The sequence below is a fragment of the Diadema antillarum genome, unplaced genomic scaffold (assembly GCF_040938485.1).
Source record: "Diadema antillarum isolate AM-2024a unplaced genomic scaffold, OU_Dant_1.0 seq00000850_RagTag, whole genome shotgun sequence".
NCBI classification, from domain to species: domain Eukaryota; kingdom Metazoa; phylum Echinodermata; class Echinoidea; order Diadematoida; family Diadematidae; genus Diadema; species Diadema antillarum.
In genome coordinates, this window is record NW_027271723.1 from 939,054 (window position 1) to 953,847 (window position 14,794).

The following is a 14,794-nucleotide window of genomic DNA, read 5'->3' on the forward strand; positions in this document are numbered from 1 at the left end:
TTTGATAGAAATGAAAATAAATTTGAACTTTGAACGTTGAACATTATTCTGTTCAATATTACTTCAGGACAAGGATGTTCATGAGAGTGTTTGTTTTATGCCATCATTCCAATGTGAACGCGGGAATCCTTTATACCATTTCCTTCAGCTGATGACGAGAGACTGCGTGGCTTATAAAGATTTTGATCAGTGTGTTCAAACCCATAAGATTTATCTTTCGTATTCTTTTTGTCTTATATTCATTTTTTTTTGGGGGGGGGGTTGGGGTGAGAGGTGTTGTTATAGGTTTCCCTCTTGCTGTGTAAAAGCTATAATACCCCCGAGGACTAATCGATCTGTCCTGTGTTGATGTCAGAGCGCTGTTGACTAGTGAAAATGGGCCTCTTCAATCCTCAGTGGAGTAGAGAGTGAGTATAGAAAGTAAACAATTCATGGTAACACGCTGTGTCCATCTCTTATTTTATGGATGTCTAACGATGTGAAACCTGACGCTGTCACCGCATACTTTAATATTGAAGGTATGCAAAGGAAACCGGTTGTCGAACTTGAACTTGGCTGATGATGTAGGTGAAGAAAGTATAACGATCATGTTACCGGATGGCTGAATCACAGTACGTTTACAATCAGTGTTGTGTAAACGCATTGGCCTTCCTATTGGTCATAATATTGCAGGAAGACCAATCAAATGATTAAAAAAAGGCTTGTTTAGCGGTTCAGATGAAGAGTTTGAACTTGCGCGGCACATCATCAGTTACGGTCAACACACTTCCTAACAGCCAACAGAAGATGTACAGCTGTAGTACAGGCTAGACATGAATCACCTTCCTTTGTTGTTGTGTTCTAAGTTGGTCGGAAACTCTGATGAGATAGAGGGGGGGGGGGGGGTAAAGGAGAGATCCCCTCGGCAGGTTCGGTTTATGCCTCGTCAGATATAGGGGAGTAAATAATAATTGTTTATCGTCATTCGAAAAAGATGTCGGATAAGAGTTTAGTGACCCTGTCACGTGGGACAGTTTTCGAGTTATAGTGGCGGTCTATGGATTTGTGGATTTTGTATTCCTACAGTAGTTTGTGTCAACTTGAGCGTCATCTTGAGCAGGGCTTGGGTTATACTTTACTAGTATCAATGGATTTGTTTGGATTTCTTAGTCTTCTATAGAAACAATCAACTATTCACTATATTTGAATTCATTCATCGAATGACGTGGACAGACAGCTGTATAAAAGGCTTCTGTTTGTGAGAGGTGTTTATGGATTGAGAGTGTGAGCCTGTAACTGATTGCGAAGGGGTTATGGATAGGAAATCAGATCCGGGTCAGGGATATAGAAGAGATCATGGGATGAGATTTAAGGTCAGGGTTGTTACTGTACGATAGCGTGGAATATTAAAACTGCATATTGTATCGGACTTCAACGTTTTACCAATACATGATGAACAACAGTCACGGCAATTTACAGATACGTTGTGTTATATTAAAAAAAAATGAAAGAGTCCATGTGTTAAGTATTATCTCTCATTCCAGCGGCAGATTTGTTGTTGTTGTTGTTGTTGTTGTTGTTGTTGTTGTTGTTGTTGGTTGATTTATTCATTTTTAGCTGACGTTTACTTCTTTTCATGTGAACGAATTTACATGTACAATTTGCTTTCAAAGTGGAGCTGACGAGAAAAGAGAGGGAGAGAGAGAGAGAGAGAGATAAAAAAATGAAAGTAATCCTCGTAATCGCTTTCATTGAACGTCTATAGTCCAACTGCAATGTAGTCTAGCTGAAATAGCAAGAGCCAAAAACAAAAAACAAAAAACCCACAAAAAAAACACTCACACACACGCAAGGTTATTACAAATGTCAAAATACGATATTGAACATCCCTAAACTGACCATCGATTCACAAGTGAATGAAGTAAAAAGAAAATCAAGAAGGAAGGAATCTAACAGTTAGATTCGTTCACCCTCATAAATTATAAGTAAAGAGGTGGTTCCTTCACCACCCTGCATGTACTGATATTTGTGTGCTACTGTTACTAATGGAGACCGTTTATAACTAAGCAACATTGTCTATTGAATGGCATATACTTCCGATGAAAGAACAGCCCTCCCTGACAGACTCGTTATATGTTTTGCTAAATACATTCGTGAGCTGCCAAATGCCTCGCAGCCAGTAACAAGCACAGCATTTGGTTGATTAGACAGACTAGTAGAGCTTTATTTGACAATTATTTATTGAGAAGTTTCTATCCTTCAATCCTCTCGCATTTCTGTGCTTCACACATCTATAGCAAACCAGTCCACAAATATGTCCTCCCAAGTGTCTCATCAGTTTAAGTGATGTCACGTGTCTTCTCTTATCACGTGAACACTCAGCGGGTGTCCAAACAAATCGGTAAATGAGATAACAGTTATCATATTTTCGGCTTAGTGTCTCTTCTTCCCCTTCTCCTTCAGCCCACTTCAAGCGAGCGGCGCCAGACCCACTTTTCAGGGGGGGGGGGGGGGGGAGGGGAGGAGGAGGGGAGGGGTACAAGGTGGAACAGATTACGGTATCATATTCAAACTGTTTCAGTATCTTCGATGTGTTGTAGTATAGCTGCATGGTTTGACAAATAAACCACCGGCAATATCCTATCATTCGTTCACCCCAAAAACTCTTACTCACCTCCCGCATCTGTTCAGCCGGAAAAAATAAGAACCTTCGAGGATTTCTCAAGACTTTCTGTCAAGAAATATGATCTATTGCTTGAAATGTCTGCTCGTCACAGAGGTCCATCTCGGGGGCAAGTTGAGGGGTAATTTAAAGGAGTGACTATAACCTTCCTCTCGACAGAGCAAGGAAAATGTCAGGTGGCTTTTTAATAGCAATGGCTTAGACTCGTGTCAACTTTTGAGCATGATGAAGTGGCTTCGAAGAAAAAGAAAAAGAATACCCAGTTACTCATTAGTGGGGTTGTGAACGTTGAAAAGTTCATGTTAGAGAAAATGCATCATTTTTTTTCTTTTTTTTGTTCAGCAGCCTCTGATGGAGTATAGATGCATTTAATTTACCTCTAATTCAGGCTAGTTTGCTGAGGGCTGAGCATTTAATAAAGAAATGCCTGGATAATGGATTGGAAAGACTATCTTCGGAAAAACACCCTCAGCTAATGAATCTCAGTATTCCGTTTTAAAATGCTCAACCCGAAGCCTTGTCAAAAGGCCACACATCGATGGCTCCAAATCACATAACTCGTGTTTGTACCTAATCGTATCGTCAAATTTTGAACTAGGCCATTTTCCATTAAAGTAATTCCATTTTCTTGAGCATGGAGAAAGAGAGAGAGAGAGAGACGCACCGACAGACAGACAGACATACACACACAGAGAGACAGACAGGCAGAGAGATGTAAAGGGGCTTGAGTGAGGGATAACAGGCCTCAGAAATTCAACTCTGAAACAGAAAAAAAAAATGTGACGTTTATGAAATCCTACATATGAGACTGCAATGACTGTCTCTATAATCTAATTTCATCCAGGGTCTGCTTGCCCTTACGCGAGAATGAATTATTTCTACAGATGCTCGTAATTGGCTTTGTTGGTCTCTTGTTCCTCTTTAGCCGGCGATTGCGCTTTTGGACAGGTGCAGTTGGCGCGAAGAATGCGTACCATCTTTCCGCCGTCACAGACTCTCTTTCTAGTCATCAAAACGAACGACAACAACAACAACAACAACAACAACAACAACAACAAATTATCGTCTGATGCAAACAGAATGGCGCCCGTGGCAACAATGCGTCACCTGACCTAAATTTTGCAAATGAATTTTCACGGATGTTCCGCGAAACGTCCACAAATGACCGCAAATTGGCAAACCGTGAGATTCAGAAAGTGAATTACGCCAGTGCAGTGCTTGAGTATACGGATGTCTGCAAGTGTATGGGATAATCGTTGCTCGGAGTAGAGGTCCGTGTATCTTCTTTCAGTATGATTCATGGTCACACGACAGTCATTTGTTTGCGTATCACACAGAGGCCAGGTCATGACTCAACAGCAGATAAACAACAAACAAGTAGAGCTATGTGTGTGTGTATGTGTGTATGTGTGTATGTGTGTGTGTATTGTGTTGTTGTTGTTTTTTTTCGTGCATGGTACTTTTTTTTCTTCCATTTCCCAGAAACCACATTAATGTGTGTTTTTGAGCTGTGTCGTTTTTTAAATATAAATTTCAGAGTTTTTTTTTTTAATGAGGTAGAGAAAACATCTCGTGTTATAGGCCTGTCATCCGTAAATATGCAATAGTTTTTAGGTATGAAGTGTTCATAAACCGATTTCTGCAACGAAGTCCCCCAAGGCCTGATTGGTTAAAGGTACACGGACTTATAGGATTCAAGAGGGCGCTATTGAATCTATAGTTAAATGTCAATCAAAGTATATCGCGGGCGCCCTCTTTTATGTATGCTCAGTTGTACGTAGCATTGTGGTAAAACGGCCGAATCAAGAGACGAAGTGAGATCGACATTATTTCGACCATTTTCGACATGCCGTTTGAATCGGAACATGGCAGAACGTGCAGATCTTCTTGCCTTTCAACAGCGCCCTCATTATTCCGGGTCCATGTACCTTTAATGGAGCTTCGACTCCTTCGAGGCTTCTAGAAGACTAAAATAAAATCATCTACATTAGAGGCTTTGAGAATGGAAACCTTGAAAGTTTTATATTACTTCAGGCGTTATGAATCAACCTTGAACTTGTATGTCTGTCCTTATACGCAATCACCGTATCCTTTCTTATCCTTGAAAATGTATGAAGGCAGCTTTCGTATAAGATTTCAACTTTGTCCCCAACTCTGCCGAATGTGCCGTGACAAGCCGAGTTTCGACGAGAACAGAGACAAAAAAATGACGTCGTAGGCGAGTGATGTTTGTGCATGTGACGTGTGCGATATTCCCTAGAAAACTATGACCAGCCGGACAGTTTCCGGCAAAACTCTTTCAAGTTTCCAGGATCTTTTGAACATGAGAGAACGAAACAATGAAACACACACATCTGCAGATCAACTCTAATAAAAATGTAATCGATTTATGAACTTGCTCTGAGAAAGTCAGAATAGAGAGTTCAATATAAAATGCTGAAATACTCAGATCATCTTGTTCGCCATGAGACGACCCAGAAACTATGACTTGGCGTAACTCCAAAGATATCTGCAGCCGTGACATTATTCCATTTGAGTCTATCATATTGATAAAGACATTTTTCATGACTATCTGGGACCAAGGGACGCGCTCCCTCAGGTGCTCCAGTGTCCTTGTCGCCAAACAAACGTCTCCTGTCTCATCCGGTTTTAACATCATTCATTGTACCCACTGATATCTAAATTTAGAACCCAACAACATTCGAAATGTCAGCCAATATCAGAAGAAAAAAAAAACAAACTTTTCATTTATATCTCCCATCCGTGTGTATGATCACATAGATAATTCATAGACTTTTCTTACATCAGCACTTTAAAACTACCGTAAGTAATGGACACGTACTTTGGCCAAATATTGATGTCAAGTAATGGATGTAATACTCGGAAATATAACACTGAATTAATTACGAAAACATACACACAACACACACACAAACACATATTTTCAGACATATTTACCAATACATGTAGGCCTACATATCATTCCTCATGTCCTAAGTATATGTTCCACTGTACAAAAAGCATAGAACAAAATTTATGTTGTACTGACTTACTTCCATCAAAAAAAGCAAAAAAAAAAAACAACAACAACTTTGACTTACGAAGACAAAATACTTTGCTCCATTAAACACAGTACGTGAGATGACGTACTAGAACGACGGTACATATTATACACTCAACGATATATTTATATCGATCTATACATTGTATCTATCACTGTGTATTGTGGGGCATATTGCATATAACCTTCAAATGTACTTTTCAACCTTGTACCTGTCTCTCTTGTTTCCCTCACCATCTATTTGTGCAGGCTCCACGTGTGTCTATCACCACAGTCCAACCAGCCCCAGCAGTCCGCCATCCAAGTTGAGACCTACTGCCAGCCGATCTTCAAACGATACATGGCCATGTGCCCTTCCGCCAACGCGGGTTACAAACTGTGCAGCAGATACACGTAAGTTATAGATAGACAGATAAACAGGTAGATAGATAGATAAGTAAATAGAAAGATAGATAAATAGTTAAATCGATAGACAGACAGACAGACAGACAGACAGACAGACAGATAGACGGATGGATAATGTGTGAACAGATACAAGTAGTGGATAATGGGATATACTCGATAGATAATGGAGAAAAAGGAATAGGCCTATAGATAGATGGATAGATAGATAGATAGATAGATTGATAGATAGATAGATAGATAGATAGATAGACGGACAGACAGAGGGATAATAATGTGAATAGATGCTAGTTGTGGATAAAGGGATAAAAAGGATAGATAATGAAGAGAAATGGATATAGGCAGATATGAAGTAGGTAGGTTCACGGAAAGATAAATGCGTAAACAGAACAAATGGGCGAACGAATAAATAGATGAATGAATAGATAGACAGGAAGATAGGTAGATAGGTAGAAAGATTGATTGATGGACAGCTGGATAGATGGATAGATAGACAGAAATATACAAAGATTAGCATGCAGATAGATGGATGGAGAGACACGCAGATAGAAAAAGATAGAAAGATGAGGAGATGAGGGAGAGATAGATAGATAGATAGATAGATAGATGGATGGATAGAAAGATAGATAGATACATGGGTGGAGTGAGGTAGGGAGAAGCAGAGTTATGCTGAGAGGGACGAGCTAGGACGGACATTCAATTCAATTCAGTTTAATTCAATTCAATTTAATTCAATTCAATTCAATTCACTTAAGTTCAGTTCAATTCAATTCAATTCAAATGTTTTCATTTCTACATAAAGTAATACAGGAAATTCCAGTAACGCTTACAAGAGTAAAGAATTCCAAATCACACAAACTTCAATGATACATACTAAAGTCATAGTAATTTCATCTTTATATTTCGATAGATGAATAAGTAGGCAACTAAGATGTTATTTTTTAACTGTATATGGAAAAGAGAAATCCACAAGAAAAAAACATGGCTTGTGAATTTTGTGGGGAAAGTTCTGTGGTTAAAGAACATGTTAAATATTACGTTATTGTGAAAATCATGGGGTTATAGCTTTGATGACCAGTGCCCCCCCCCCCCCCCCCAAAAAAAGAAGAAATTACAACTCCGCATAGACAGAGTGCAATCGATATACCGCAGAGGGGAGGAGAAGGAGAAAGAAAGTCGTATAAATGAGAGACTTATGGATATAAATGATAGATTATGAGAGAGATACATCGCTTTGTATGTGGTCTCATGATGATAAACGAAGGCCATCATATTGTGTAATTGATGCGAGTCAGCCGGTAACCGTGCTACGTGACTACGATCAATATTTCTTTTTTTTTCTCTCTCTTGTATTTTTTGTCATCATTTTGTTAATACGTGCGTGAACGAATCCCTTGTGGTAGTGAAAGGATAAGTCTCATTCAAAATGTTTTTGTCTGCTTTTTTGTTTCAATTCTTCTTTGCTTCGTGGTGGTACGACATTTTTCGGTGGATAGGACGATTTACCACATCGCCTACAGAAGAAGATACGTACCGCCCCCTACCGTCCAAGAGCGGTACACGTGTTGTCCTGGCTGGCGACAGGCCCATAGATACGCCAAAGGCTGCACGGAAGGTGAGAAACTTTACTTGAAGATGTTGTCATGGTTACCCAGCCACGCCCTGAGGATGCCATACTTCGGTCATATCAATAAAATATTGTTACGTAATTGTTCTTCTTGACTCGTCAGCATGGCACTGTGGTATACAATAATTTGATGCGGGATAGATACATGCTGGATTGATTTCTCAAAGCATTCCGCATTTTTATAGCCTTAATTTTCAAGACTCTGGTATTTTGCTTTGAAAGAGTCACTAAAATGAAGCCCAAAACATTCACAACAGGCAGTAACATAAAGATATGTGTTTTGAACAAGGATAAAGATAGAGAGGGGGGGGGAGAGAAGAACAGATTTATGAAAACATGATGTCCCCCGGGTACGCTCGGTATGTCGCCATTCAATCAATTGACCTTTGTGTTCTGCGGTAAGCTGGGGGATAGAAGACAAATAAGTACAGATGTCTGACATTTTTCAATATTATCGTACCCAGGAGCTATCTGTCAGTACGTCTGCGGTTAGTTAGTTAATGCATTACGCAGGAGGAAAAGCTTTGTCTTTAGCTATGGTAGCCAACAAACAAAAAACCCAATGCGAAGTGACACTATTGTACTCCCACAAACATCAGAACGTATTTGTGCATTGTTTGACTGACAGTGTAGATCCTAGTACATCCCTGGCATCACAGCGACACTTCGATGCAATTCAGTATTTTGACAAAAACTATCGTCAACAAGATTTGATTCTTCAAGGAGTGGATTTAACTGGTATTTGCTGGCTAGTTCTCCCGTGCCCACGACTCGAAATATCTACAAAGACACGCAAATAAGTTATGACTAGGATAATAATATTCAAGGGATCGGAAACAACCAGATTGCTTATTGTGATATTTTAGTATATTTTTTTTTCTCAGTGGGAAAATACTATGATAGTATAGTCTTGAGAACAGTTACCATCAATTTCTACAACACAGAACTTTAACAGATATATATATATATATATATATATATATATATATATATATATATATAATATTAATATACATAATATATATATATATACATACATATATATATATATATATATATATATATATATATATATTGTATAGATCTATTTTGGTGCATTTTGTATATCATCTGAATACGAAAAAAAAATAAGCAAATAATATAAGGGCATACATTGTGATGATTGAATGGACTACACAAGTGTTAGATGCTACTGGATCAAATATCGTGTAAATATCATGTTTACAACACTTGCTATTTATCTCATGGTTGTCGCTTTCCCTTGGAAACAAAACACCGTTCAGGAAGCGAGAATAAAGACCTGCAGTCTTACTCACTAGTGCCGGAGAGGTCGCTGATTCCTCAAAATGTGAACGCAGTGAAATAATATCTTAAGCCGTGTGGATGTAAACCTGAGTTTATGACCAAAAAAAAAAAAAAAAAAAAAAAGCGAATGTCAAAGCGCTTGTTCCTACACTGTGAGATACACCTTGGCAGTATAGTCTTGATGTAATTCCAGATATCGTCTGGACGCGTGATGATATTTTGGTGTGTTTTTTTGCGTGAGAGGATTTCGACAAATCCTTTGAACTCTCGACTACCGGGTAGAAACAAGGAAGGGGTGATACCCTCAGCCCAAGTGGGCTGGTATCATTGGATATGAAGGGGATTCTTCCAAAATCCCGCCACTTACTTCTCTCCTCATCCGATCGTTTTCTGTCTGCCATGTCAAAATTGGCACTTTTTTGTCTCCGAAAACACTCGTAGGGGGTAAATAAAAGTAGGCCGGGAGCTCCGGGGATTGATGCGGGTAATCCCGGAGGAATTTTGTCGAAAACACGAGAGACGGCAAAAGGCGCAGCAGGGCGCGACTTGGTATAAAACAACTGGTTCGCGGAAAGTGTAGTCCAAGCACTCACTGGCTGCAGGGAGGTGGGACGCCTCCCTGCTGGCTGGCTAGTCTGTAAACCAAATCGATGTCGAATCCGGTGATGACGTCATAGCATCTAACTATCAGTCTCACAACAGCGATCCTGCATGGATGAACGTTTGGTTGATAAAACATTAATGGCAATACGTAACAGAATTCCAAATGCCATATTATTTATAAGATATAGTCACTTTGTTTTTAGACGTAGAACAAAAACACTTAAAGATGACACGATAACAAGCAGGACGCAGACTTTCTCCAGAGTGAAGAATACTAAGAGCAAATACTTTCGCCATCTTCAGATCCAGTTAAGTAATCAGTTATGAAAACAGCAGAATGATAAAAGGTTCAATGAATCAAAGTATAGGACATGTAGAATACGCAGTTTATAAAAATTCACAGTTTCATGTGCTGTTTCTTTCTATATGCTGCAATGAAATTGATAGTAATCATGTTGATACGCATTTGTACATGCCATGGCATTGTCTCAACACGCCCTTAGGTTTCTACAAAAATATATTATTAAATCAGGTGTTTAGTCAGTATTTATCCACTGAAAGCTCTATCCCCTTAAAAGGCATTATTGCACGGTTGTTATAATGATACAACAATTTGATGCGAAGGGTGCATGATTGATGACGTCATCATCTTATCTCATTTGAATGCATTTGCTCCTACTTAATATATCATCGTTTTGAAAATTTATCTGAAACTACATAATCCATCCTATATAACATAATTATTTTGCATTTCATCGAGTTGAAACTTCTACCGATCTTTCTGTTTGGTTTTAGTGTACCGGTAAGGCAAAGTCTGCAAGAATCTCGTATAGAATCTGTCTGGTGGTCTACTTTACTTTTGCAACCATGAGTTCCTGGACTACTTTTTAATTGATCGGTGGGAAGGTCACGTAGTGCTGGCTGTCGTTCCCTTGGAAGGAGTCAACGTGCTTTGGAAGAGCAGGAGAGAGAGAGAGAACAGGCCTGGATAAATAGACATGGCGGATATTGGTGAAACTCGGTTCCAGGCTAAACGGGAAATCACCTAATGATGTGGAAGGAATAAAAAGTCAAATACACTGACAGCTCGAAAATACGTGAGCGAAGGATGGGTTGGCACTTTAGAACCTAATCACGCAACGCGAACAGTTTTTGGACTGCATTTAGTGATTTATTACCTTTAGCCTGTTTACATCTCATCTGATTTAAACTTTCAACTTAGCTTTTATATAGGTATACGTAAAAACAAACCAAAGAGAATTGTGGAAGTTTCAATAAATTTGGACATCTGAAGAGAATTATGGAATGTTAAAATTACCCTTGTTTCCAAGAAGCAGTAGATGAGGTCACAAAATGTATTCGTCTAACAATTCTCCATGGGTTGTACGCTCCAGGAGAAGAGGATGAGGCGGGGGGTGGGGGAGTGGTGGAGGGCAATTCGGTGTAGCTCTTAGCGTTGTTGTTCTTTATATACTGCTGTCGTCTATACAGATAACATAAATGAATGATGCTAAGACAAACTTCAAAAGTACTGCGCTTGCACATTCTTTAAGCAAGTGAAATTACATGATTCTTTGTGTCCGTTTGGTCATCTACGAACTGCCGAGAAACTCTTTCAAGGGCTGCTGATTTCACCAATATGTGTAAGAAATCGCTGAAGGATATAATAATTGCAGCAATCCAAGCAACACCGACATGTTTACAAGCGATGGGGCGTCGTAGAGTTATTTGCTCTTTTCTTTTTACTGTATTCATTTTAAGGATCATAACAGTGATTAGATTATCAAAAAAGAGCGCAGACTTTTGAATAGACTTTCTCAAGATAATAACTTTTTTGTTGTTCTTGAAAAATTTCATGGTATCTATTTCGTCTTTAAAGTCGGAAGTGCATTTTACTCCTGTGCCCCCTGTATTTTTTTTTCTAGATCTAGATGAGAATTTCTGATCGACAGACTTGTCATCTTTCAAATTTCGTTTTCAGCGATTCATCCTATGTCTCCATGAATTCTCACTATAATCTCCATTGAAGAGAATAATGAATGGCGGGTTATACTGTAACAACAATCAGTTAATGATTACGTCAGTATCGTTCCTCAGCACTTAATATGGAGTCTATCATAAACAGGGTGCTTGCGAGCTCCATGGAATGACATTTACTTAAAAGCCGTCACATGGCATGATAAAAAAATGGTTTTTGCATCTCTAACTGCAGAAACTAACGTTGATTTATTCATTTCGTTTATTTCGTCATGTGTTAATGTATTACCTGTTCATTATCAATTTCATTTTATATTGTAACTGTTATTGGCAAACATGCCCTTCATTCTGCTAAAAACTGAGACCGAGTTTAAACCCACGTCTGGGTCTAAAATGGGTTTAAACCTTGGTCTGTAGTAGAATACGGGCCAAGCTGTCAATCAGTTGCCGTAAAAAAAAACAACCCGACGCAAGAATTTGAATATTGATATGAATGTTGTGTTTATTAGTTATCGATTGATACATCATCTAATCTTATCTTTTGGTTTAATTTTCTATTATTTCTCAATCCATTCACTCATTAGTCTATTCTATCTAATTTTTCATTGATCTTCAAAAGTGTGCTATCAAAAATTCCATATAGCACACACTGTCATGTACTATGTATCGTACATAATAATGATAAGATATTAATCTTCGAGAGATGTAAAATTGCTTTCATGTAAAAAGAAAATGAAGGAAAGCAGGAGATATTTTAAATCAACAAATACACCTAGATCGAAGAGAAGGAAATGATAAAAAAGGGGATATCGGGGTGAGAAAATGTTACAGCCACTGTCTTGTGGTCTATATTTCTTGCTCATTTTACACAATGAATCTGGCGGCTCGCTCCTCTTGCCTGCCATTATCAATTTTTAGCTCACCTGAGCCAAAGGCTCAAGTGAGCTATTTCGATCACCCTTCGTCCGGCGTCCGTCGTGCGTCGTCCGTCATACACTTTCATCTTCTTCTTGAAAACCCCAAGACCGATTTTCATCAAACTTGGCAGGTAGCATCCCTAGGGGGTTAGGAACTCAATTTCTTAGAATGGACACCATGCCCCACCCAGGGGGCCCCCAGGGGGGGGGGGCCCAAACGCCCCAAAATTAAGGAATCTATAAAAATCTTCTTCTCTAGAACCAGAAGTGATAGAGCTAAGTTAATACTATGAGTTTGTACATTGATGACTGTAGTTTCAAGTTTGTTCATGGCAGAATCAGGGGTGCCCCCCTTGGGACCCGGGGGAGGGGGGTGAGGAGGGGTCCTAATGGAGCCTAACTTGTACATTTTTATCTTCTTCTTGAGAACCCCATGACCCATTTTCACCAAACTTGGCAGGTAGCATCCCTAGGGGGTTAGGATCTCAATTTGTTAAAATGGGCACCATGCCCCGCCCAGGGGCCCCCCAGGGGGGCCCAACCCCCAAAATGAAGGAGTCTTTAAAAATCTTCTCTAGAATCAGAAGTTATAGAGCTAAGATAATACTATGAGTGAGTACATTAATGACTGTAGTTTCAAGTTTGTTCATAGGAGATCCAGGGGTGCCCCTCTTGGGGGCAGGGGGGGGGGGTGGTTGGGAAGGTCCAAATGGGGGCCTGAATTGTACATTTTCATCTTCTTCCTGAAAACCTCATGATGTATTTTCGTCAAAATTGGCAGGTAGCATCCCTAGGGGGTCAGGATCTCAATTTATAAAAATGGCACCATGCCCCACCCAGATCCCCCCAAATTAAGGAATCTTTAAAAAAAATTGGGCCCTTATTGTACATTTTCATCTTCTAGTTTGAGAATGTCTGGTCAAATTTTGGTAGAACTGTGAATAATTTAGATTAGCGACTGCGTGAAAGGTGAACTTGCTATACTGAGGTGAGCGCTAGACCCGCGGGTCTCTTGTTAACGATCAAGTTAACTCGTGTGATCAAGGTGAACATTAAACTCTTTACACCTCAAACGACCTTCCCTCGAGGGCCAGGTTTATGAGGTTGGAGTTGGAGAAATATTCAAAGGGAACAAAGAATAATAAGGAAGGATCCCTACGTCAATGTTTCAGTGTTATTGTATAAAATGTGAGTAACATTGCTTTCACCCACATAAACGGTGCCAATAGTCTCATGTGATGCATAATGTGCATATAGTAAAGTGATACTGACCGTAGACAGCAATGTCAAATATTGCCCTTGCAAAAAAAAAAGTATAATAAAGTTATGATTTGGGTTAATAACTAAGTAATGCCAGTCCTCTGAGAATCATTGCGAAATAAGTACTGTGAGACAAAAATTTTATATATAGGATAATAATACTCTTTTTGTATTTGTCCATGTCTAAAAGGAAATTTAATGAACGTTCGTGGACATATTGTCATAGGGAGCTTTTTTGTGGCAAAGGCATTATATCATGAGATTTTCATAATGTGGTTGATGATGATCTCACTGCATCGTAAAAATTTGTGAAACTTTGCCATTTTCTGACTTCCCAATTTTTGCCCGATTTTGCTGAAATTTTTTTCTATGCTGTTTATTTGATCTAAATTTCATTGAATCAACCGATTCTTGAACATGTTGAAGAATATCACTTCATAAGATGCGCGTCTTTCTGATTGTGCGGAAGTCTGCAAAGTGTGAATCAGAGGGTAGCATTCAGAAACATTGCTGCTGGACTCTACCGTTCCTTAAAATTCGCCTCCAAGACTTTTTGATCTACACACATTTGCGTTTCCTAGTAAAGTTCAAAACAAAACTTTAATCAGTTAATAGTGACTGTGTGAGTTGGATTGTGCGTTTGTGATATGTACTGTTAATGGTATTGGCATGTATCATTTTCGGCTTTCGTAAAATGCTCTCCGTAGTCGTCACTATCATTGACCGTGTTTGAATTACGCCCTTGATAGAGACGCTTATAAGTGTCAAGTTGTTGTTGATGTTTTTTGTGCACAGTCATGATAAAATTAAATATGCCCCTCAACTTGGCTTATGCATCGCACCTGCCTCTTTATGAAAACAGTTCAAGAACATAAACTTATGGTTGCTGGTGTCCCAGCATTCTGATTTCATTCCAGTAATTGTTGACATGATACCAAGGATCATTTCAGTCGTGTTTGCTATCTCGAATCCTTAGTCAA

At 39.1% G+C, this 14,794-nt stretch overlaps 1 protein-coding gene across 1 annotated transcript in view; it reads left to right on the top strand.

Annotated features, from left to right (window-relative positions):
• The window catches only part of LOC139740390 (epidermal growth factor-like protein 8), an 86,149-nt gene that overhangs the window by 63,687 nt on the left and 7,668 nt on the right, over window positions 1–14,794 (top strand). The window contains exons 2-3 of the mRNA XM_071650984.1: window positions 5,973–6,116; window positions 7,622–7,740. Coding sequence (XP_071507085.1) covers window positions 5,973–6,116; window positions 7,622–7,740 — 263 coding nt within the window. The remainder of the gene's footprint in view (window positions 1–5,972; window positions 6,117–7,621; window positions 7,741–14,794) is intronic.